The sequence below is a fragment of the Vicia villosa genome, linkage group LG1 (assembly GCF_029867415.1).
Source record: "Vicia villosa cultivar HV-30 ecotype Madison, WI linkage group LG1, Vvil1.0, whole genome shotgun sequence".
Taxonomy (NCBI): Eukaryota; Viridiplantae; Streptophyta; class Magnoliopsida; order Fabales; family Fabaceae; genus Vicia; species Vicia villosa.
Window position 1 is genome coordinate 72700031 of NC_081180.1, and position 25809 is coordinate 72725839.

General features: G+C 35.1%; 3 protein-coding genes across 4 annotated transcripts; all 3 read right to left on the reverse strand.

The window, feature by feature from the left end:
• Window positions 1-2557: 2557 nt before the first annotated feature.
• LOC131609451 (UPF0664 stress-induced protein C29B12.11c-like) lies at window positions 2558-5272 on the reverse strand. 2 transcript variants are annotated; one of them, XM_058881152.1, is made up of 5 exons: window positions 4991-5272; window positions 3930-4038; window positions 3267-3338; window positions 2936-3147; window positions 2558-2829 (listed from the first exon to the last, which is right to left on the reverse strand). In XM_058881152.1, the coding sequence occupies exons 1-5, from the start codon at window positions 5104-5106 to the stop codon at window positions 2721-2723; spliced, it is 618 nt and encodes a 205-aa protein (XP_058737135.1). In that variant the 5' UTR covers window positions 5107-5272; the 3' UTR covers window positions 2558-2720. The 2 variants fall into 2 exon arrangements, with proteins under 2 accessions (XP_058737135.1, XP_058737130.1); XM_058881147.1 differs by having other exon boundaries at window positions 3930-4041; window positions 4991-5267.
• A 5662-nt stretch (window positions 5273-10934) lies between these two features.
• Window positions 10935-14364, reverse strand: LOC131641835 (protein WEAK CHLOROPLAST MOVEMENT UNDER BLUE LIGHT 1-like). Its single transcript, XM_058912139.1, has 4 exons — window positions 14176-14364; window positions 13183-13431; window positions 11917-13003; window positions 10935-11816 (listed from the first exon to the last, which is right to left on the reverse strand). Exons 2-4 carry the CDS (start codon window positions 13360-13362, stop codon window positions 11188-11190), a joined length of 1896 nt encoding a protein of 631 aa, XP_058768122.1. The 5' UTR covers window positions 13363-13431; window positions 14176-14364; the 3' UTR covers window positions 10935-11187.
• A 371-nt stretch (window positions 14365-14735) lies between these two features.
• Window positions 14736-18641, reverse strand: LOC131641846 (plastidal glycolate/glycerate translocator 1, chloroplastic-like). Its single transcript, XM_058912146.1, has 7 exons — window positions 18326-18641; window positions 17156-17471; window positions 16800-17061; window positions 16487-16712; window positions 16144-16321; window positions 15894-16023; window positions 14736-15074 (listed from the first exon to the last, which is right to left on the reverse strand). The coding sequence occupies exons 1-7, from the start codon at window positions 18599-18601 to the stop codon at window positions 14924-14926; spliced, it is 1539 nt and encodes a 512-aa protein (XP_058768129.1). The 5' UTR covers window positions 18602-18641; the 3' UTR covers window positions 14736-14923.
• Between the last annotated feature and the right edge of the window lie 7168 nt (window positions 18642-25809).

Consider the following 25809-nt stretch of genomic DNA (forward strand, 5'->3'; position numbering starts at 1 on the left):
GAATAGGAATAATGAATTTATAGGAAAGAAAAACAGCTAAATCAAAAGCATTATGGTCAGTGGCATCAGTATCAATGATCCAGAGATGAGCATTCTTACCATTTTCATTGTGAGAATGTGAGTTCAAAACTAAAGGTGAGGTAGAGATGGGATTAGCTTTGGAATTGGTTTCTGATTGTTGAAGTAGTTCCGGGATGTTGTGATATTGCTCTTAAGTGAAGTCAAAAGAGGATTGGGATGAATTCTGCTGAGATGATTCCTGACCTATTTCAACTGAATCAACAGATTGAGAATCAAAATTTGTAGATTCACTTTTGCTTTTAAATCCAGGTGGATATCCATGTTTGAGAAAACATGTCTCAACAGTGTGATTAGTCCTTCCACAGTGGGTGCATACATGATTATAACCCTTTGCTTCACCATAGCCATGTGACTTTGACATAATTGTTGTCAGTCTTAGTATTACTATTGCCTAAAGAGGAATTGAACTGAAACACTGTAGATTCTTCGGTGCTTGTGGCATTAGGAACAACCATGGAGTTAGAATTATTAAATTCCCTTGTTGAGTAACAAGAGAAAAGGCCTTATAAATATCTAGTAGTGGATTCATCGTCATGATTTGAGACTTAGAATGAGCAAATTTCTAATTCAATCCTTTGAGAAAACGAATAACATAATCTTGTTCTCGATACGTACAAATAGAAGCAAGAACACCACATGAACAAGGAATAATGCAACAAGTAGTGGTAGGACGATAAGTCTCTAATTCATCCCACATAATATTCATCTGTGTAAAATAATTGGAAACATCAAGTGTACCTTGGCGGAATTTGTACAAATCCTCCTTAATATCATAAATTTTGAATATATCACCATGAAAAAAACGAATTTGCAGACTTTTCCATACGCCAGCAACAATATTAATCCACGGGAGAAATTTAGCCATGGAGTTAGAAATTGATTGATGAAACAAGCTAAAACCATCGAGTTGCAATGAATCTACGAAGCGTAGAAAAGATCAGAAACGAGAGGTTTTGTCAAAGTTCCATTAATGAATTTTTCTTTATTCTTGAAAATCAAAGCAATATGCATTGATCTTGCCCATGTATGATAGTTCTTGTCATCAAGTAATGGTGAAAGACGAACGAGAGATGGATTTTCATTCGGATGTAGGTAAAACATATTCAACGAATTATTGGAAAAATCACTATAACTCTGGTATATGGAAGAAAATCGAACAAAGGTGATGATTGCGACACGAGAATAAAAAACGAAATCAATAACTGATAACGGAAAAAATACAATCGAGCAGAAGCTTATAACAATGGCTACCCGGACTGTTTAAGCTATGATACCATGGTAATGGTGAGCAATTCAAATTAGTGATACATTGGAAGAAGAAGATGCAACTAAGGGTGTTCAAAACCAAACCGGCCCAATAGAAAACTGAAAAATCGAATCAAACCAAATCGAAACCGCAAAAAATCGTATTTGGTTCAGATGTGTTTGGGCCATTTTGTAACAAACCGCACGGTTCGGTTCGATTTGCGGTTTGTATTTTACAAACCAAACCAAACCGAATCAAACCGCATTATGTTAAAACCCCCCAAACTTCAATTAATTTATATCCAACCCAAACTCAAACCTATGATGCTTTAGCCTTACGATTACGAATGATTTTCTCTTCCTCACACTTAAGGTTTCAGTTTAAGTCTTCTCAAATCTCTCCTAATAGTATTGCACCTTCTTCCCATCTTCTTTTCCAAATACGTATCACATATTCTTTTCTAGTTTTTCATCTCTTAAGTTTTTTTTTTCATCTTATTATTTTTATTCTACTATTCTCTCTTTCAATTACGTTTTTAATGTTCTTCTTCTTATCTAATTGAATCTCTTATTGAATTTCCTTTACATCTCCTCTTTTTTTCTATTTCATTATAATGTTTTTAATATTATTTTATACTACTATTTTATATTTTTTATTCCATTTTTATCTAATACTATTTTTGTATATTAAATGGAAAGTTGTTATCCAAATATGATAAATTTTGTTGTTATTTGATAACGCATAAATAACTAAATACAAAGTTATGTTATCATCAATATGTGTATGGCTGAATAAATTTTTGTAAAAAAAAGAAACCGAACCAATCCAAACCGCATTAGTTTGGTTTGGTTCGATTTTATTTCTAAAAGTCAACCGAACCACACACTTTTTTCTCTTGCGGTTCAGAAGATTTTTTACGTCAAACCACCCAAACCGCACCGCAAACACTCCTAGATGCAACCATGGATATTCAAGTTAGTGATACCTTGGAAGAAGAAGATGCAACCATGGATAGTTTGTTACAGAAAACGGTTAAGATAAAAGTGTATGGATGATAATAGCTAAAGCACTACCTACGTGAATAAAAGGTGGTATAATATAATATGCTAGCAAATATAGATGTTTAGTCCAAAGCTTCACTCTTTTTTCAAATAGTTCATATTTCAGTACTTATAAGACTTTCAATGCTTTCACAAAAGATAGTATCACATTATAAAAAGATATGCACAGTTTCTTTTTTAACAAATAAAATACAACTCATAAGATATTAGTTTATGATCATACATGAAAAATAGTTCCTTATGATTTTATTTATTTTCATATTAAAATACACAATATCCATACTCCATATAAACATATACTGCATTAATGTGAGGATAGTGCAATTTCCTGCTCAAACATGACCTCCATCAGTTTGTGGCTGATATGTTCGACGCCTAAGTTGAGAATCGGTATTTGGTTGCTGCAGAAATATTCTTGTTGGATCGTTAGGATCAACATACCTGCATAATGTTTTCAACTATAAATCTTCGGTTTCTGGATTATAAACAACACAATCCATACACTAACAGACTAACAAAAAAAAACTAAGTTTCAACTTTTACTTACGCATGTCTCATCATCTCATCGACAGGAGCCTGAGATACTGGCAGAGGATCGACACGAGGTTCTGTAGGCGCACTAACACGTTGATTATACTGTCTCACTGAAGCAATCAAATTGAAGAAAAGAGGAATGAATGTTCCACAGCCTCCCTCTTTGAATATGATCTTAAATGAGTGTGTGGAGTAAAGAGCTCTGTGTTGATCAGCTGGGACTACCTATATTGCAATTTTAAAAAGTTACAAATTTTAGGACCAGAGATTTTGATGCAACAATGAATAATTACAGAATATATAGGACAAAAATCAGGGTAGTAAATAATGAAAAATTAACTTACGGGATCAACAAGTCCAGAAATATTGTTGCAGTGAAATATTGGTTGGTTAAATTTTTCACCATTGATATACAACTGCATAAGGATCAAGACATTGAAAATATCAAATATAGAGCATGTACGTAAATTGAATATTTAATGGCAATCGAAAAATAAAATATAAAATGCGAAATACATTTTATCCATTTCTAGTAAATAGCTCTTTCTCAACTTAACCCCCTAAGAAACGAAATAGCAACACACAAAACTATCTCAAAGTTTGATTTCAAGTGAAAAAGTAATAGTTTGGAGGTTAAACTTGAGCCTTAAATAACAAGTATATGCATGCCAGGATTAATAACCTGACACACTGACATAATAAAACCTAAAGTTAGCAGGCCTCAAATAATAATGACAATTTTTTCATAAACAAATCAACAGGCCTAAAATGCACCCTCATGGTCACATAGTAATCATAATTTCACATGGCTATAACAGAAGATATACAGAGCAACGTGATATATTTATAAATCCGATAATATGACATATATTTGTACAACCTCTACAATGATTCTATTCTACTACTCATAAATAATCATAGTAACACAACAAGAACCTATAGTTTAGCTAAAACGGAAAATTTAGCCTGCCGGCAATTGGAAGCAATGAAAGAATTGTATCACATACCAAAGGCATATCAAAAGCCACAATGCCGTCAACAGGGTTTTTAGCAACAAAAACCATCCGTACATTTGACAAATATATGATCCCCTTTGCTTTGAGACGGCCCCCGTGACTTCTGATCATTCAAAAGGAAGTTAATAACAAAATGATTAATATATCTAACTGTATAATATAAACTGAAACAAAAAGTATCAAATTGATTAATATATCTAACTGTATAATGTAAACTGAAACAAAAAGTACCGTACACAACACAAGATGAAAAGAATTTTAACAACTACTTTATTTTACTTTTGCCTTGAATAAAGCTAAAAAAATGTTCCAAGTCATAGCCTTGTAGTTTACAATGACATGTAATATTTTCATGATTGTGAACACAATTCTCATATTCTGCATCATCATGTTTTATTAATCTTTCAATAAACACTAGTCTAGCATTAGAGTTTAAATCAACCATATAGTCCAAATTAATAACAATATTACTCACAGACTCTCCAATTTATCATTGTCTCCTTATGTTTTCACAGGATACCAATGCAATAAGTTGGTGAACCATTCTCTAACTAGGATTTTCTCTTTTTAGCAACTTGCTGACATCTTTTCCTAAATTTTTCACTGTTGTTGTTTCAACACCTTTTTTTTATAGGTAAATATTAGTTACTTAATGATCATGTTAGTTTTCAGGGCTTAAACTTGGCCCTTTTGTTTAAAAGTTTTTATTGTGAAGAAAAATAAACCCCTCAAGACCTTCAACTGTTTCCACTTCAACTAACCATGATTCTAAATTGTGGTTGCAGTTATTCTCTAAACCTCGATATTGCAAGCAAATGAGATTGCAATGCAATAGCAGAAAGCTCTAAAACTTTACGGTGACAAACCACAATTTAGAACTATACAATACAACCAACTATACCTATTGAAGCTGCTAAAGTACAAAATTTTCACCTATTGCCGATTCTTAACAAAAATTAATACACCAAGCAAGTAAAAAAAAAAAAAACCTAATTTTCAAAAATTGAATGAATCATAAAAGGAAAATTAGAAAAGAAAAACGGAAAAAATACCCAGCGCCAGGAATCTTGTCAACCTCGAATTCGACGCCGTCTCTTGCCAATACGAACATCTCGCTGACGAAAGGAACAGGCATTCCATTTGGGAAGAGTTGAGGATTCAAAGCCATATCTACGAATTGGAGAGAGAAAGAGAGATTCTGAATTCAGAAATGGCGTTTGGTTTTGAGGGTTTTGTTGAGAAATGATGTAATTGGAATGTTGGAGCGTTTAACCGAACGCGGTGACAGGTTTCTAGAACAGCCCAGATCTTCAATTAGTTTTTAAATGAGGATCATTAATTAGGTGAATTCTAAGGTGAGGGTTCAATTAAATCCCTCACCGGTGGAGCATTAGAAAAACACCGTTAGATTTAATGGATGGATTAGATTTATTTTTATAAAATAGGAAACAGTTGCATTTTTCACAGGCAATTTCATTCTATCTCTTCCTGTTTATCTTCTCCAACTCATCTAAAATTGATTCTAAAGAGACCAATTATATTTTCATCTCTTTTTAGTAATTTGTTCTCTCAAACTTAACAAAATTCATAGACATTTATTGAAAAAAATAAACAATTTGTGAATGTATAACTTAAAGAAGATGGAAAGAAATAGGAGGAGTTGTATTGATACTGGTTTCTTCGTCGGAAAAAGAGCAGTTAAAAAGATGGTTATAAATTATAATAAATCTATTATTTTAATCATAATAATCTTAAACAATAAGGGTATGTTTGGATATCACGAAATGAACGGAGCGGAATGGAATGGAGCGGAGTGGGATGGAGCGGAGTGGAACGGAGCGGAACGAATGTACCATTCCATTGTTTGGAAATTTTAGAACGGAATAAGACAAATTATTCATTCCGCCCAAACCGGAGGGGAAGGAATATGGTGGTAAGTGATGGAATGGAATGGAATCCATACCACTCCTTTCCGCTCCGCTCCATCCGTTTTTAAATTATCCAAACAAGGAAATATCATTTTATTCCATTCCATTCCGCTCCATTCCATTCCGTTGTGATGTATGATGTATCAAATAACTTTTGCAGTAATTTTTAATTCCTATAAATGTTTAAAGTGAGTGTACAACTTTTCTATCAATTTCTCTTCCCATTTGCAAAAGTGAGAAGACCTATATGCAGTACAATTTTTAAAGAATCTTATGATTCCAATTTTCAGCCCTTTCATATATGAGAAAACCAAATGTTTTGAAACCAGTTAACACCATCAATAGTCTATCGATGCCCTTAGCCAATTAACACCATCAATAGTCTATCGATACCTTTTTCAATTAAGTGTTTGCAAACTTATTTTTATCATATTTATTTGATTATCAACGGCAAGCATGAGTTATAGAGATAAATAGATGGAGTGAAATTGTACGTGAAAGAATATTTGTTTTCTATATTTTAAAAATAAATATGATCCATCCATTTGATCTAACGGTATATTTTTTAAGATTTCACCGGTGAGGGATTTAATTGAACCCTCACCTTAGAAATCACCCATTAATTAAGGGTAAAATTACTCTATAATTTTTTAAAATTATTTTTGGTGAAAAGACATTAGAAAAAGAATTTAATTGGAATACACTAACGGTGTAAAGAAGTTTTACAGCGTTAGTGAATCACAACCGTTAATCTATTGGAAGTGTTTGACTTTTATTTTATTTTTTTAAAAAGTGATATAATTGAGTGATTGTGATGCATTGATAGTGTAAAAAGTTTTACACTGACAGTGCATAGCAATTAAACTCTTAAAAAAACTCTATCATTAATTCTCTATTTTAAATTATATTTTATCCATGAAAAAATATTTTGATCTACTTTATTTTTATTTTCCAATGAAACATTAATATTTCTTTCTCTATTATATTCTAATTATTTATTATTCTTTTCTAAAAATATTAATTTTTTAATTTGTTTTTATTCTTATTAATAAAAGACTATTTATAAAAATAATATATATTTTTGGTAAAAAATTAATAACATTTTTAATTTGTAAAAAATTGTTGGACTAATATATAAATTTGTGATGACAATGTGCATAAAAGAGGTTTTTCGGGTCCTTTTTGGTGTAGTCTCCGCAGAAAGTAGGAAGAATCTTCTTCTCATCTCTTCTTTAATTGCCTTTTTGCGTATCTAGTTTGGCATGGTTTCCTGGTATGGATAAAAGCCCTCATGCCCTTGAACACTTAATAGGCCATTAAGATATGTCAAAGGGGCTGGAACAATCTTTGATTGAGACTGGGATGCAGGTTGTGGCTATGACTGAGGCGATGCAGGGTTGTGACGGACACTCAGGCTGGCAGGGGTGTATATGTGTTGGGTTGAATTGAGTTTGACCTAACCCGTTCAAACTTAAATGGGTTGGGTTTGTCGTCCAACCCGCAATTTCATTATCAAAATCAACCTGAACCGACTCGTTCATCTATGGGTTGGGTTGAGTTGGGTTCGTCGATTGTTTTTCAAATTAAAAATAATATTTTTTTCAATTAAAAAAATATTGTAACAAAATTCAATATATTTATACTCATTTCTAGCACACAAAATGGATGAAACACATTATATAATATCTAATAATATTTAGCAACATGACATAACACTGAATAATAGTATAAAATTCTACAAGACACATTATTTTTATAAAATACATAAGTTGAAATGATACAAAAGAAAATAAAAAACAACATGTAGTCTTAGAATTATATGAACTCATTGATCTAGTAGTATTGTTGGTAGAGAATAAAGTTTTTTTTGGAAAAATTATGGTTAATGATATAGTAATTTTATATTTTTATTTAAAATAATAATAAAAATAAGAAATTACTAATGTCACATCGATGAGTTGAGTCAACGGGTCCGCGGGTTGCAAAACTCAAACCCGATACCCGAACCAAAAATATATGGATGATTGTGGGTTGGGTTGGGTATACCCGTAAATGAATGAGTTCGGGTGATTTATGGATTGGTTCGGTTTGGGTTAGAGGGTTTGTGGGTCGACCCGCACCCATGAACACCCCTAGAGGTTTAAATGCATTAGGCACTGACTATGTGGCCTCAGGTGTCGGTTAGGAGTGTGATGTCTCTCCTGCCTCAAATATCATAGGTGAAGTTGTGTGTCTATGGGAAGATGGAGGCGGGGAGGGATGATCTTGAGAACCTCGACTGCTGCGGGAGGACGATGAAGTAGGAAGAGAAATATGAACACTAGAACCTGTTGTTGCATCCGCCACATCTTGTCCAGAAATAGAAGAAGCCTGGGATGCCTGGCTCCCTTCCCTCCGAACCAAAGCATGTTGTGTAAGCCTGACACATGCATCTCAATTTAGATGATCTTTGATCCATAACACTCTTGCAGAAGTAAGAAACACACGCTATCAAAAAGACTCGTGTTAAAAGAAAGGGAAAAAATGCAGACAGACTAAAACCGGAGATACATTTCCAGTTTTTATGTAAACGTTGAACAAAACTGAAAATGTATCTCCGATACGTCCTCCAACTTTCTGCTTCGTCAATGGCAAAGCTCAAGCTACTAAGACATCAAAAAATGTTCATTGATCATAAAAACAACCTAACTAAGATGTTTGACCATATTTCTAAGCTTGCAAACACTAAATATTTTAATTATCTAACCTAAAACTCAATTTCTACATTTAACTCAAAAAACACTTACAGTTTCATTTCAAAACGTGATTTTTGTTGGGTTGATGAAGCTTCAACACTGATGTTAGATGATGCTTGATTGTTGTTTGTTGATTTCTATTGATATTTTCGCACAAAGGAGTAAGTGGAGTTTTTAGAGGTTTTTGAGGTTGTGTTTTTAATGTTTTTCTAAAAGTGAGGAAGAGGAAGAGACGAGCGTGCGTGCATATTTGTGTCAATATATTTCGAAAATATAACCACGAGTCTCTCCCGTAAATGCATATTCGAAATATTTCTACGTGACATCTAATGTTTAGGCTAAACTATGGTTTGTAGTTGGGGTGGTTTTGAAAATACAACTACGAGTCCCTCCCATAAATGTATTCATTTTTAGTTTCATGCTCTTTTATACGGTCTTGCCCATCAAAGGTCTGGTTAATGGTGCTTCCAAAAATATATTTCCAATAGCTTAAGTATTTATGTATTTTCGCACGGTGCGCTAAAAAAAATATGGTGTGTTAAAAACCTTCCTACTAAAAATAACAATAACAAAATAAACTATTTACAACAATATACATTGTGCTGTTTATAACGTTCTATAGATTAGATTGATGTATAATATGATTAGATTGGGGCATAATAGAAAAAGTGAAAATAATAGTAATGTCATATGGAAGGAGAAAGACAACGAAACATAAATTGATTAAAAAAATGTCACATTTCTAGAAATACGAAAGCAGTGCTTAAAGACATCATCATTTTGTTTCAGCTTTAAAAAAATGGATTTTTTTTGTATTTTTGAAAATAGACTTTCGAAATCATTTTTCAAAATATTATAAGTTTTTTATATTAGTTTTTTCTGAAACATCCTAAAATATAAACATACATTATTGAAGACCATAACTTTGTCAAAATCTCAATTTTTAAAAATAGTTGTATTTCAAAAATGATTTTCATAAAAATCTATTTGACATAGCTTCAAAATTAAGTGATTTTTTGAAATTTTGTTATCCAAGTTTTTTTTCTTCTATTAATAGATGAAATACCTAAAATCACATTTTAAGAATAATTTTTCAAATAAAATTTTCATTTGAAGCTTTTATAAAAAAAAAATTGTAAATTTTATTTTTCACAAATTTATGTAACACTATAAAAGTCATTTTAAAAAAAAATGTCAAAACAAACGTGCCAATAACTCACAAAACTCGTATGGTAATGACTATGCTAAATGAGTTCATGTTAAATAGACGGGGCTCCAAGAGTATGTATTTCAAACGTGTGTGGGTGTACAACACGCACCCCAATTAAATGAAGAGAAAAAAATTAAGCAACGATGTGAATAACAATCACAAATCGGTCGCAACAAACACAGAATCACCTAACAAACGAGAATTGATCTCAACCAATATAAAATTAGGGTCACAAAGAAACAACGGATATCGCCCAGGCGAAATCAAAAGACGTCAACCGAAAACTCTGAACTTAGAATTGCAAATGAGCGACAATTCATAGCGCAACCAAGAATAAAGATCTCAATTCTTGGTTGCGATTTCGATTTCAGATACACAATCAAGAGACAGAAAGGAACCGCAAGCAGATACAAGGTTTTGATTTCAGAAGAAACGATTTCAAAACGATTTCGAGAGCATTGAACACAACCAAAATTATGAGATTCCATTTATTTGATCGAACCAATAGTGTTTGATCAACTAGTGATAAAGGCTAAAATATTAAAATAATAGAGCAGCTATAATACAGCTATTACCTTCACACCTTGATTTATTTTCACAAATTTATGTAACACTATAAAAATCATTTTAAAAAAAAGTCAAAACAAACGTGCCAATAACATACAAAACTTGTATGTTAATGACTATGCTAAATGAGTTCATGTTAAATAGACGGGGCTCCAAGAGTATGTATTTCAAACGTGTGTGGGTGTACAACACACACCCCAATGAAATGAAGAGAAAAAAATTTAAGCAACGATGGGAATAACAATCACAAATCGGTCGCAACAAACACAAAATCACCTAACAAACGAGAATCGATCTCAACCAATACAAAATCAGGGTCACAAAGAAACAACGGAAGTCGCCCAGGCGAAATCAAGAGACGACAACCAAAAACTCTGAACTTAGAATTGCAAATGAGCGACAATTCATAATGCAACCAAGATACAAGGTTTCGATTTCAGAAGAAACGATTTCAAGACGATTTCGAGAGCATTGAACACAACCAAGATAACAACAAGATTCCATCTGCTTGATCGAAGCAATAGTGTTTGATCAACTAGTGATAAAGGCTGAAATATTAAAATAATAGAGCAGCTATAATAGAGCTATTACCTTCAAACCTTGTTGTATATACAATAAATTGATCTTATTTCCTTCTTGCAACAAAAGAATTAATTTAATACAAACTCTCAAATTTTAGCAGACAATAAATAACCTCTCATTACAAACAAGACAATAAATAACCTCTCATCACAAACAAGACTGGTTTTTAAGACTTATAGTTATACTACTGTACTGCTTTTCATCACTTGAAGAAGAATTGTTTACATTCACTTGCTAGGATGTGTTTTCCTTTTAGCAAAGAACATAATAACCTTTGAAGGAAACAATGATTTCTTCTTCTTCTTTTTGTTCTTCGCTTCCGAAGACGATCCACTTTCATTGCTATTATTATTATTATCATTATTAGTATTGTTTTCTAAAGGAGCTTTTCCCTTTGAGGTGTGTGATGAATCATTTACATTCACAGTTGGAGCAGCAGCAGTAGTAGTATTAACCTCACTATCCTTCCTTTGTTGTTCTTGATCAGCTCTCCATGATCTCAACTCGTGTTCTACAGCTGATTTTCCTTCTGCCGCTTTCTCAGCATTCTCGGTTGCAATTTTCAATGACTCTCTTCTCACACACAGCTCTTCATTCAGTTCTTCTAGTTTCTCCAAGCTTCTTAATTCAGATTCCTTTGCCATCTCAATCTGTGAATTTGCAGCTGCGATTCTTAGATTAGCTTGTTCCTCGGCTTTCTGAGTTCTCTTGCTGAGTTCATGATATTCATCTAATGTCAGTGTCACAAGTGATGAAGTATCAACTTCTTTCTTGTTGCTTCCTCCTCTAGTTGATTCACTTCTCTCCAAAGCTTTGATTGAATCTTTAGCCAACTTTTCAGAAACTTTCGAAGCTCCTATTATAAGAGATAAAGTTAGTTAAGAGTTTGAGCTCGTTTGTTTTTCGTTAATGATCAATTCATCAAGTTATCAATAAATGAGATATTTCAGTAATACCTATCTCCATTTTTGTTGCTCGTAATCTGTTTTGCAACGTAGCTAAATTTGCTTTGGCTCGTTCAGCTTCTTCTTGTGCTTGAAGAAGTTCAGCTTGAGCAGCTTGAGATAATGATTTGGCTTCATCAGCTTCTTGTACTGCTGCTTGAAGTTTCTTAGGTAACTCAGCCATAACCTCTCTTGCTTCGTTTTCTTTCATCTGAAGAAAAGCTATTGCTGATTTTGATTTCTCGAGCTCGACTTGAAGGTCAGTGACTTTAGCAGAAGCTCTTTCTTCGCTTTCTTTTAACTTGTTGAGACTCAACTTCTCTTCTTCTAGTTCTGATTGAAGCAATATTGAAGCTTCTTTCAAGCTATTGACCTCAGCTGTTGCTTTTTCTATGTTCGTTTTCACTTCCTCGAGTTCCTTCTTTCTTAAAATATCGGTTTCATCTTCTAGTTTTGATTCCATGTACGCTGCTAACTCGGCTTTCAAATCGAGCAACAAAGAGGAAGAAGCTTCCAATTTTGATTTGAGAACTCTTGCTGATAAAACTTGTTGGTTTAGTGTCTCGAGTTCTTCTTCTGATTTTTCGAGTTCAAGCTTACAGTTGCGAGTTTCTTCGTCAATGACGCCTGATGTTTGTTCCTCGGCTTCCAAATGCGCTGTTCGAGTCAAATTCAATGACTCCTTTGTTGCAATTAACTCAGCATTTAAATCTTCAACTGCTTTTTCAATCTCTTTAGATGCTGCAACAGCCTCTTCCGCGTTGTTGATAGCCACATCCCTTCCATTCACCATAGAATCATACTCTCTCCTTAAAGAGTCCAATTCTTTTTTCAAAAACTCCAATTCCGAAGCCGCGGAACTTTGCATGGATTGTTCAACCTCAAGCTGTGCCTTGGCTTCAAAACTGGCTTCATCTGCAATGTCTTGCTCCAGCTCCTCAATTTTACGAATCACAAGTTCGGCTTCTTCTTTAACCTGAACCTCGTCTCTTTCTACACTTTCTAAATTGACTCTGAGTTCTTCTATGAGTTTCTTCGTGTTTTCCAGTTCCTCGGTCGTGCTCGGTTTTGCAAATTCATGTCCTACCATCTTGCTTCTCTGATCAACCCAAAGAATAAAAGAGAAAAAAAATAAGAGATGGCGTCACGACGCTAAACGAGTTCTAACCAGAATATCTACGGTTCAAAGTACAAACCTTGAAAGCTAACATAACTAGTAATTTACAAATCCAAAAGTTCGAAAGCAAATAAACATTCTAGCGAGAGATTACGACATACCTCCAGACTTTGGGTTCTACGGGTTTTCCAATCAACTATACCTCCAAATTTGGAGACAGCATCTTTGACAGATTCAAAAGGTGCTGCTGTATCAATGTCATGCTTAAGACCTTTAGCAGAATCATAAACTGGTGAAGATTCTTCACTAGACTGAGTAGGGGATTCTGGAAGGTTCTCCATAGATGATTATTCTTTTCCTTCCCAAAGTGGCACTTCTTAAACAGCAATTAGGAGTGCCACAAAAAATGTCTGAAATTGAAGTTGTGTGATTATTAGAAAACAAACAATGGATATAATATAACATGTATGATGAATATAATGACAATTATCACAATGTACGATGGTGCATTTGCAGCCTCCTCCATCTTTCATTTGTGTGTTCCAAACTCATGCAACATTCCCATAACGTGTGGTGTGAAAACCACCACACCTCATTATTTTGTACCTATTTGTTACCACCATAATTAAATACAAATTCCTTTTGAGAAAATGTATCTCTATATTCTTATATTTTGTCTCATTATAACATCAACCTAGAAAAAACGCGGCAGAAAGCCACATCAACCTACAAAACCCCTGAGGGTTGGCATGTTGGTGAAGAATTGGGTTCTGAGATTGTATTTCTCTTTAAGATCTCAGGTTCAAATCTCGCTAGGTGCTAACAACCTTTATGTTGGACTAATTCATATAGAATTTTGTTCTAGCTTTAAATGGGTCCCCGCCAAAGGACAGGGCAGTGAAATTGGTCCCCTTGAATTTGTCGGCCTTAATGCCGGTTACCAAGTTTTCAATAAAAGAATCAACCTAAAAAAACCTTGGCAGAAAACCACATTAACCTAAAAAAATGAAAAGACAGCATTCAACAACATCATGTTGCAATTGTAATAATAATCATATAACAGAAGAAGAATAAACAATAAGGACATGCAATGCAATGCAAGAAGAAATGAATGAAATGAAAAAGAGAGAAGAAAGTGAAGGAGAAGAATGAACCTGGAATAATAGAAAGTGATTAATGATGAATTAAGGAGGAGCAGAAGAAAGAAAGGAGAAAGGAGAAGCTATAACACGGTGGTGGAAGAAGTTGTTGAGATTGAGGCGATGATGAAGGAAGGAACAACTCATTACTTGCCCAAAATTTCTTCCTTCCAACTCATCATGCAATTGCAAAATATGCAATTGCATTACAACGTTAACATATCCTTCCACCAAATACTCTCATTCATATTCAAACACGTGTTGGGACACAGCATGTTACAACCTTTTCCACCACCATTTCTATTCTTTTACATCTAAACAAACATATTATATCATTATATTATGTTCTTATTATAGTAAAAACATATGATCTTATTTTAAATAAATTTTTGCAAATTATTATATTGTCTAATTATAACTTGTCTGTCAAAATAAAGGTTACTAAGAATATGTTTAATGAATATATGACGTTCCATGCTATGCTATTGAATATGATATAAATGTCTACGAATGTCAGCTCAGTTCGGAGCTGTGCAGAAATAACAGAAGTGACTATGTTAAAAGATCAGAGAAAATAATGAATATGATATAAATATTTTATTACTCAAATGAATAGATTATTGCATTCTATACAACTCACAAAATAATGATTCTCAATATATTTCTCTATACATTTGTACTAGTACTTCCATAATAAAAACAATGGAAGTTATGGCATAGGAAGGAATGAAAATAGTAACAGGTTGTGATATTGATGATAATTTCAGCCAATAATAGCAATCAAGCTTTGTCTGACAATAGGAATTGAACATAGTAAAGATCCAAATATGCCATTCAGAGCATAAGCAATGGCACAAAATGGGAGAGCCTCAGGTTCCTTTGCAGATAATGCTGCTGTTCCAAGTCCATGTGCACTGTACAAAATTTATTAAAAAACAAACAATTACATGTATGCATCAAGAAGAAAATAGTTTGTATACTTATATGTTACCAAATATCATTTCTAGCTCTACTTGACGAACTACTCATAAACTAAAATCTGTTTGGATTGATTTATTTAAGTTTATTTGATGGTATAAGTATTTGTGAAACAAGAGAGTTTGTGAAAATAGCTTACGACATGTTCATTATTTGTTATCAACTTATTTCCAAAGTGCTCCGATATAGTTTATATGAAAACAACTTTATTTATTTTGTCATAAAAATAGTTTATATATAACCACTAATCTTATAATAGTTAATTAAATTGTTTATCCGACAACAACAATAACTAAATCTTATCTCACTAAGTGGTGTCGGGTACATTGATCAAACGACGTCGTAATGCTCTATCATATATCATATTTTTTTGCTATAGTTTTTCTCTATATGAATCTAGTGATTAGACTACTCTCTTATCTACTTTCTTTACTATAAAATCTACATGTCTTCTCTCCACATGTTCAAACTACCTAAGCCAAATTTTCATCATTCTTTCTACTATAGGTGTTACCGTAACTCTCTCTAATATTGACATTTCTAATCATATCCTATCTAGTCTTACTACACATCCAACATAACATCATAACGTCATATCCGAACGAAACGTAAATCAGAACGGTGGCATGGAAATTGTAAGAGTCCACACCGACCCACACGACACCATAGTGCAGGATCCATATACAATGTTTGTGCAGGATATAGAGAAAAAAGATTTTTGGTAAGTAAATGATATATTGGTTACCGAAAAATACCTTGAAGCGGTTGCTATTCCTCTGGCAATCGGATCACTAAATCTGAGTTTATCAAGAGTTGCTTGCACGAAATTAGCCCCAACTAGACCAGTTACAACAACCACGGCTGCTGTGAGAGATGGATTGGCACCTGTAGACAGAAAAGGAAAATTCTCTAAGGTGGAATGAAAGTACAATCAAGTACAAAGCAAATTTTAGAACATCCCTTTTAAGATTATTGGGATGGTTGCACTGCAAGCATAATATTTACCGTCAAACAAGGACACAATGCTGAGGGCCAATGCCACTGTTATACATCTGGGTAGAATGGACACAGTTAAGGATGGTTCTAATTGAAGAAGTCGTCCAACAAGGGCGGTTGAGTACAACGAGAATATTGTTGAGATGATGACAGAGGTGAAAATCTCAGCAGCATGCCTTTTCACAAGCTGAATGTAGTAGACAAATCACTAGTTAATGATTAATGATTTTGTCGTTATTTAATTACGGTATGTGAAAGAAAATTTTGCAAAGCAAGTTTTCTATTCGGCTTATCTGATTTAGTTTTTTGCAACAGTATAAGACTCGTTTACAAGGAAACCTAGATAGATTACCTTTCTTTGCTTGAACATAGAGAAGGAAAAGGAGAGAATAACAGATCCCAAAAATCCCATTAAGATGTCACCAGCTCCGGGATTGTTGGATACATTGGTAAGGTAATATCCTAGAACAGGATCGAGTCCTAACTTGGAAAAATACCCGAAAGCAAATGCTGTCAGAACTGATGATAGTGCACAGCAAATTATAGGATGGAAGACTTTCTTCACACTTGATGGCAACCTGAAGGGGGGAAAAACAAGAATCAACTTCTAGTAAAGATTCGAATTGCATACGATAACCGTCGGTAACAAAAATGAAAATATTTACCCAGTACCAACTATGTAGCCCAACACTGTGGATGAAAGCAAAAATGGAAGGCATGTTCTGGCACTTGTCCCTAACAATGTTGGATAAAATAGTGCACTAACAAATGATGTTGCGAGAATCACAGTCCACGTCCACACTTCAATAGTAGAAAACGGAGAAGGCTTTCCCATCGGCTCAGCATCTATCAATGTTGTTTTGACGGCTTTTCTTACCGCTATAGCTGTGAAACCAGCAACACATAGTGTAGCTAGCCATCCTCCAACTGAACAAGATTATAAACATCGCCATTAAAACATCAATCAAATGAAGAGTTGTTGTGTTGTAGAAAGAGACAAACAGTAGATGCGTGCACGAACCTACAATAAGGCCAATTTTGATGCCAGAAGCGGCGGGAATATCTCTAACAGAAAGGGGCAAGACAACCAAAGAAGGAACATAGAACAAAGGGAGCCATCTCTGAATGAACATAAAAGCAGGCTCAAAGAAGTTCATCACTGCTGTAGCTGCAGATGGCACAGTTGAGTCAAGAATAATCAAAACTGAGAATATACAAAACATTCCAAACAATGCACTAGGGAATTTGATTGCAGCAGCTACAAATGCTTGCTTCAAAAACTTGTCTGTAGCAACAAAAAGCCCCAGAGACACAATCAAATGTAACACCCCAAACACCTGAAATTTAGAAGGAAAAAAAACTCAAATTTATTACATATAGACTAGTTGGTTCTATGGTGGCAAAATTTGATTTTGACTGAATTAATTTTGTAAAATTGGTTTTAGATAAAAATGAATTTAGGATAAATTAATTTATATTTGGATATGCATGTGTTTGGCTCGGCAATAAAGGAAATTGATTTTGAGTAAATTGATTCGACTAAAAATAAGTAGAAGATAAATTGCTTTATGTTTGAATAAATTTTAGTTTAAAAATCATATTTAGAATCAAAAGTTATGAATCTAATCTTCAAGTAGAATCAATTCTAAATCATAATCAATTTTACTCTAGAGCAATCAAACGTATAAAAAACAATTTTGGATGCCTCAAACTTGAAATCAAACATATACTAAATGTATGTTTGGTTCTGCAATGAAAAAAATTAATTTTGAGTGAAATGATTCTATAAAATTGATTAGATTAAAAGTTAGTTAAATATAAAATGATTTATTTTTGAATAATTTTATGCACAATTGAAAATTTCAATAGAAAAATCATGATTAAACTCAAAAAGTATGAATTCTAACGTCAAGTAGAATTGTGTCTAAAAGCATAATTAATTCTACTTTAGAAGAACCAAACACCTCAATAACATTTCAAATCAATAACATTTCAAATCAATTCTACGCCTCTAGAATTCTTTTCGGCTTTTCCAAAAGTTAGATTGAAAAAATCGCTTTTAGAGTCAATTTCTAGAGTAAAAAAATCAATTATATATGAAAACTCTCAAACAAGTCAAAAACAATTATTTAAAGTCTTGAGAATCACTTATGCTCTCCAAACATGCAGATAGAAACATATAAAGACTCACATTTTGAGTGAGTGATGAAGTGCTTCCAGAATCAGTTTGAGCTGAACGAGTAGAAAGTTGTCTACTTTGGGAACTTCCATGAGTACCCTTTTGCAATAAACCGGAATTCAACATTGTAGGAGCTATTGGGCTACACAAAAAGGAAGACTTTTTTTTAATATTTGGGAGAGAAAGAGGTGCAGATTTTGCAGAGGGGGTGGAGCGAAAGATGGAAGATGGTTTAAGAGATTGGTTAGTGATAAGTGGAAAGGGAGTGACGAGGTAATGGGTCGCCATTGAATTGACCAGAAGGGGAAGTTAGGCGTCATCGAGCTGGAGAGAAGGCGTTTATGAATTGAATTCTGTTTTTGTGGGACCTGGGAGAATATATTGTATGGACAAAATGAAGAAATGATAATGATGAGATGATGAGATTAAAGTTTACTACATCCATAGATTTTTCTCATAACGTTTTTTTTGCATGGAAAAGTATTTGGTGCTAATTTGAAAGATTAGTCCAACAACTAAATGGCTTAATAAGTCACTTGGCTTTGTTTGGATTGATGGAATCGGATGGAGCGGAGCGGAATGGAATGAAATAAAATGATATTCCGTTGTTTGGATAATTTAAAAACGGATGGAGCGGAGCGGAAAGGAGTGGTATGGATTCCATTTCATTCCATCACTTACCACCATATTCCTTCCCCTCCGATTTGGGCGGAATGAATAATTTGTCTTATTCCGTTCTAAAATTTCCAAACAATGGAATGGTACATTCGTTCCGCTCCGTTCCACTCCGCTCCATCCCACTCCGCTCCATTCCATTCCGCTCCGTTCATTTCGTGATATCCAAACATACCCTTAGGCTTTCTTTTGAATAGGTAGAATAAAATTGAACCGAATAATGATTTATCGTTGATCATTTGAAATCGGATGGAGCAGACAGAATTAAATGGTAAGGATTTCATTTCAATCTATCATTTATTATCATATTTTTTTGGCTTAAATGCACTTTTGACCCCCCTATTTTCAGTTTTATGAACTTTTGATCCCCTTTTACCAAATTCGTTATTTTGATCCCCAAACATTCATTATTTTGGCAATTTTGAAGTCCCCCTCCAAAATTACATATGTGGCACATGTAATTTGCTGAGCTGTCTAAAATTACTTATGCTATGTCATTTCATTTATTTAATTTATAATTTTAAATAGAAAAAAACTTCTGAATATCTTAAATAACATTAATTCTCTTTTTATAAATCAAAAACAATTCCTAACCTAACCTAGAACTTCATCCCCAAATTGTAACGTAACCCAGAAAAATTTCATCTTCGTTTTCGTGACCTCTCTTCGTCGATGAGCAGTCTTTCATTGTCGCTCTAATCAGTTCTCGTCCATTCGCCCAAGCATCGGAGAAGATGAGCACATGGATTTAGAAGCTTCGATTAAGGATGAGGGATATATAAATATCAAATGTAGGAGATGGGATTTAACTGGAATCCCTTGCAGTCATTCGATCACATGTATGTGGCAAATCAAGAAAAAACCTGAAGACTATGTTTCTCAATATTACAGGTATTATGATCTACTATCTGAATTGCATCTGTGTATTAATGTTGTATGAACTAATTCTGACTACTATTATGATTTTCATTGGTTCTGTTGTGATTTACAGGAAGAGTAATTTCAACAACATCTACTCCCATATAATTTACCCTACTAATGGTCCACAGTTGTGGCCTTTGGATGAGGAGTCCACTATGAATCCTCCAGCTATGAGAAGGGCCATAGGTCGTCCCAAGAAAATGAAAAACAAGTCTAACGATGAACCAAAGAATCCACATGTCCTACCTAGAAAATTGGCAACTGTTACTTGTCATAAGTGTGGCGCAATGGGGCACAATAAAAGAAGCTGTAAGGGAAAGAGGGCTGCTGAAAGAGCCATTCCAAAAGGAGGCAATAGCAAAGATGGACAAGGGAAGAAGAGTAAAACAAACCAAGTTGAGATTGGAAACTATTCTATTATAATCATTGGCATTGGCATTGGTTATTCTGTTATGCTGATTAGTAAACTATTCTGTTATAATCATTGGCATTGGCATTGGCTATTCTGTTATAATGTGCTTATGATATTCTGTTATGGCATTGGCATTGGTTATTCTGTTATGACTTTATTGATTGTCTAATAAAGTCTTGGCATCTGTTATATGACCTGCAATATAGGGATAATTTTAGGCCTGCATTATTAAGTCTTGGTCTGCAGTATAGGGATAACATGACACTTTCCAATCTGTCAAAAGTTGCTTATATATGAAACAGAATTAGTTAGACATAAAATTACAGTTATGATTCGACACTTAATGCCTATGTGTCAATTCATGAGCCTTTATGAGTTGTCTCATGACTTCATGAGTCGATACATACTGTGATAAATCACAAACCAGTAGCTTCTCAACTTATATGAGTCGATGCAAACGTCGTATGGTTCGAACCATACACTTATGGTTCGATGCATAAAGGCTATGGTCCGATTCATACTAAGTAAAGATGCAAAACAGAATTGCATAACAATTATGGTTCGATCCATGTATCGTATGTATTGGCTCATGTTATTTTGGTTCGATGCATAAAGGCTATGGTCTGATACATGTTGAGTTTGAATTGAAAAACAGAGAAGCAGAAGCTGTATGAGTCGATACAAAACACGTATGGATCGGCTCATGGCTTTTCAGTTATTTAAAATTATAAATTAAATAAATGTAATTACGTGGCATAAGTAATTTTAGCCAACTCAGCAATTCCCACAGCCACATATGCATTTTTGGAGAGGGGCTCTAAATTTGCCAAAAAACTGAATGTTTGGGGATCAAAATAAGGAATTTTGAAAATGGGGGATCAAAAGTTCATTAAAATGAAAATAGGGGGTCAAAAGTGCATTTAAGCCTTTTTTTTTTTTTTTGTGAATTCAATGCCAATAACAAAGTATAAAACAAGGAAGAATAAAGGACAAGGAAGAAGAGGAACACAATAATTGGTTATAACTGCTATTCTTTCACTTTCTCTTAGAACAAGATTACAAGTTTACAAGAATAACAAATAACCTCTCTCACCCTAAATTAGGATTTGCAACTTAGCAATGATGAGAGACTAGTATGCTATTTATAATAAAACCTAACATACTAACTAATGGGCTTTTTCCACAAGGCCCATTACACAAGCCAACTTAATAAACAAGCCAACTTAACAAATTAGGGTTTAAACACTAAAACCTAATTTAACATGCTAACAACCCTAGCATCTTCGACACAAGCATGTGAATAACCTTCGACTTCATGCTTAACCCTGTCGAACCAAGAAGCTACCCTTCGGCCATACTAGAGTTCGATCCAATATCTCACAAATCTCCACCTTGGATTTAACTCTACAACATCAAGGGAACAAACTAGCTTTCTTCATGCAGCTTTAGCAACTACATACAGTGGAAAAACTTGCAACTCGGTAATGTCTTGGTGATCATATCAGCAGCATTGTCTTCAGTCGAAACCTTCAACACTTGGACTTCTCCACGCTCGATTACTCCTCTGACGAAATGCAGCCTCACATCAATGTGCTTAGTTCGCTCATGATAGGTTGAATTCTTCGACATGTGTATTGCACTTTGACTATTGCATTTAATAGTGATACCTCGACCTTGAAGTTTCAGCTCCTTCGCAAAACCTTCAAGCCACAATGCTTCTTTCACAGCTTCAGTTAATGCAATATACTCCGCTTCAGTGGTTGATAGAGCAACAACCTTTTGAAGTGTTGCTTTCCAACTAATTGCTGTGCCAAACATAGTGAAAACATATCCAGAAATAGATTTTCTGGAATCCATGCAACCTGCATAATCAGAGTCGACATATCCTCCAATTGCTGCTTTACCATCTTCACCCAAGGCTCCACCATAAATTAGGACTCTTTTCATAGACCCATTTATGTACCTTAAAATCCACTTCAATGCTTGCCAGTGAGCCTTTCCAGGATTCGCCATGTACCTGCTTACAAGACTTACTGCGTATGCTATGTCGGGTCTAGTACAGACCATAGCATACATCAAAGAACCAATTATATTAGCATATGGGATGCTATTCATATAGGCTCTTTCCACATCAGTACTGGGACACTGATCAATACTCAGCTTGAATTGAGGATTTGTTGGAGTCACAACTGGCTTCGAATTCGACATACCAAACTTTTCAAGAATCTTCCGTAGGTATGCCTCTTAAGATAAACATAACTTAGACTTCTTTCTATCTCTTTGAATGTCAATTCCAAGAATTCTGGAAGCAGCTTCCAGATCCTTCATATCGAACTCCTTATTGAGTTCAGCCTTCACCCTCGTCACATCTTCAACATTGTTGCTTGCTATGAGAATATCATCCACATAAAGCAACAAAATAACAAATGAATTACCAGGTCGAAATCTGAAGTAAATGCAGTGGTCGAACTGACTTCTAATGAAACTTATGCGTGCCATGAACTTATCGAATCTCCTATTCCACTGTCGAGGAGATTGTTTCAGCCCATACAAAGATCTCTCTAACTTGCACACATAATCTTCCTTCCCCTTTTCGACATATCCTTCAGGTTGCCTCATCAGGATCATTTCATCTAGATTACCATACAAGAACGCAGTCTTCACATCCATCTGTTTCAATTCAAGATCAAACTGTGCTACCATGGCAAGTAACATTCGAATGGACCTATGCTTCACAACAGGAGAAAACACATCATTGAAGTCGACACCTTCTTTCTGAGTGAAACCCCTTGCAACTAACCTTGCCTTGTATCTTTTCGACGTCACCCCTTCAATTCCTTCCTTAACTTTGAAAATCCATTTACAGCTGACTAACCTTGCCCCAACAGGTTTCTTGATCAGTTCCCAAGTATGATTATCATGAAGAGATTTCATCTCATCATCCATGGCCTTCAGCCATTCAGTCTTATTTCGACTCCTCATAACTTCCTTGTAGTCTCTAGGTTCTTCGTCTAGAACCTTACTTGCAGAGATTAAGGCATAAGCTATAAGATCTGCATACCCAAGCCTCTGAGGTGCCTTTATGACTCTTCTCGACCTATCTCTCGACAATAGGTAGTCATCGTCAGTTTCCTCAACTTCCTCGGCATCTTCTGCTTCTTCTTCGACTTCATCGGGGATATGCAATTCAGCATCAACATGCTCCACCTCAACAGGAATCTCTACCTGTTCCAGCTCTTCGTCAGATGTTTCTGTACTTCGACCAACATCATCAATTTTCTTAAAAGCCATTTCAGCTTCATTGAAAACAACATCTCGACTGGTGATACACCTCATGTGACCTGGCTCTAGGCACCATAGCCTATAAGCTTTGACTCCTTCTGGGTATCCCATGAACATGCATTTCAGAGCTCTAGGTTCGACCTTGTCTTGCCTAATGTGAGCATAGGCTACGCAGCCAAATACTCTCAGTTTGTCGAGATCTGGTGGATGTCCCGACCAAACTTCTTCAGGTGTCTTCATATCTAACGCTGTCGAAGGACATCTGTTTATTAGATATGTTGCTGTCGAAACAGCCTCAGCCCAGAACACCTTCGTTAACCCCGCACTAATCAACATGCATCTGACTCTCTCCAAAATAGTTCGATTAAACCTTTCAGCCAAACCATTTTGTTATGGAGTACCTGTAGTAGTTCTATGCCTTGCAATACCAGAGGCAGCACAAAAACTGTCGAATGCCTCATTGCAAAATTCAAGGCTATTGTCGGTTCTCAACCTCTTGACCTTTCTGCCAATCTGATTTTCAACCAGAGTCTTCCAACTTTTGAAATTCTCAAAAGTTTCATCCTTAGTCTTCTGGATAAATACCCATAATTTTCTGGAATAATCATCTACTATGGATAGAAAATACCTTGCTCCTGAATGTGATGGACACCTTGCAGGCCCCCAAAGATCAGCATGGATGTAATCAAGGGATCCATGTGTTCTTTGTTTGCCTTTGTTGAACTTCACTCTGCAAGATTTTCCAAGTACACAGGGTTCACAAAACTTCAGCTTTTCGACTTTGTCTCCACCAAGCAGATTTTGTTTCCCTAATTCGACCAGACCCCTTTCACTGACATGGCCCAATCTCATGTGCCAGATTTCTGTTTTCGACAAAGGTTTCGTGGATGCAACATTTGTCGAACCACTTACAACTTCAGCCTCAAGGGTATACAAGCCTTGTTTCTTCACGCCTCTCAAGACTTCCTTCGAACCCTTCATGACTCTTAGGATACTTTTCTCTCCTTGGAAAACATATCCTTTCTTGTCGAATTCACCAAGAGAAAGCAGATTTCTCTTCAAATTAGGAACATACCTGACTTCAGTCAACAACCTTATTGACTCATCATGGAGCTTGAATCTCACAGATCCAACACCTGCAATCTTGCAAGCCTTGTTGTTTCCCAGCAATACTGATCCACCATCTTGATCACATAATTCCTCGAACAAGTCTTTGTTTGGAGTCATGTGCCAAGTGCAACCTGAATCCATAATCCACTCCTTCTTAGAGTCACTGCTTGAAACCACAAGAACATCAGATGATTCGAAATCATCTTGAACAATGGCAGCGTTGCCATTATCCTTACCTCCATGATATTTCAGGCGTTCAGGGCACACCTTTCTTGTGTGACCCTCCTTCTTACAATGGTAGCATCGAATGCCAGATGCTTCGCCACTGTAAGACTTGGACTGGCCTTTGCCTTTCTTCTTGTCGAACTTACCATCCTTTCATAAGAGTTTTCCTTTAACGGCCAAACCTTCGCCAACAGTCGAAGGTTTATGCTCCTTTCGTTCATTCAAGTCCTTAGAGTACAAGGTTGATTCAACTTCTTCAAACGTCAGGGACTCCCTTCCATACAAGAGAGTTTCTTTGAAGTGAGCATGTGATCGAGGCAAAGAACACAATAGTAACAGCGCTTGATCTTCATCATCGATCTTCACATCAATATTTTCAAGATCAAGAATCAGCTTGTTGAACATATCCAACTGCTCAGTCAATACTTTGTCTCCAATCATCTTGAATGAATACAAAGCTTGCTTCAGGTAGAGTCGATTTACTAGCGATTTGGTCATATACAAACTTTCAAGTTTCACCCATAACCCTGATGCCGTCGTCTCCTTTGATACCTGCCGGAGAACCTTATCACCAAGGCTCAACAAAATTGCGTTGTGTGCTTTCTCGATCATATTCGTCTTCTCTGCTGCCGTCAATTCTGCATTCATGGCTGCCTCTCCCTTCAACGCTTCCAAACAACCCTGCTGAACCAGTAGGGCTTTCATCTTCAAGCGCCACAGACCGAAATCATTCACTCCGGTGAACTTTTCAATCTCATACTTTGTTGAAGGCATCTTCTCCACGCTCACCGCACCAATTTGTTGTGAATTCAATGCCAAGAACAAAGTATAAAACAAGGAAGAATAAAGGACAAGGAAGAAGAGGAACACA

What these genes read in the sequence shown, in the direction of transcription:
- LOC131609451 (XM_058881147.1), bottom strand. Translation starts at nt 5,106, where the DNA reads ATGGCTTTGAATCCTCAACTCTTCCCAAATGGAATGCCTGTTCCTTTC. An exon ending in GACAAGATTCCTGGCGCTGG is followed by an intron (nt 4,042 to 4,990) that starts GTATTTTTTCCG and finishes TTGAATGATCAG; the next exon opens with AAGTCACGGGGGCCGTCTCA. An exon ending in GATGAGATGATGAGACATGC is followed by an intron (nt 2,830 to 2,935) that starts GTAAGTAAAAGT and finishes AACATTATGCAG; the next exon opens with GTATGTTGATCCTAACGATC.
- LOC131641835 (XM_058912139.1), bottom strand. Translation starts at nt 13,362, where the DNA reads ATGGAGAACCTTCCAGAATCCCCTACTCAGTCTAGTGAAGAATCTTCA. An exon ending in GTAGAACCCAAAGTCTGGAG is followed by an intron (nt 13,004 to 13,182) that starts GTATGTCGTAAT and finishes TGGGTTGATCAG; the next exon opens with AGAAGCAAGATGGTAGGACA. An exon ending in AGCAACAAAAATGGAGATAG is followed by an intron (nt 11,817 to 11,916) that starts GTATTACTGAAA and finishes CTCTTATAATAG; the next exon opens with GAGCTTCGAAAGTTTCTGAA.
- LOC131641846 (XM_058912146.1), bottom strand. Translation starts at nt 18,601, where the DNA reads ATGGCGACCCATTACCTCGTCACTCCCTTTCCACTTATCACTAACCAA. An exon ending in CAAAATTGGCCTTATTGTAG is followed by an intron (nt 17,062 to 17,155) that starts GTTCGTGCACGC and finishes AATCTTGTTCAG; the next exon opens with TTGGAGGATGGCTAGCTACA. An exon ending in CTATGTTCAAGCAAAGAAAG is followed by an intron (nt 16,322 to 16,486) that starts GTAATCTATCTA and finishes TACTACATTCAG; the next exon opens with CTTGTGAAAAGGCATGCTGC.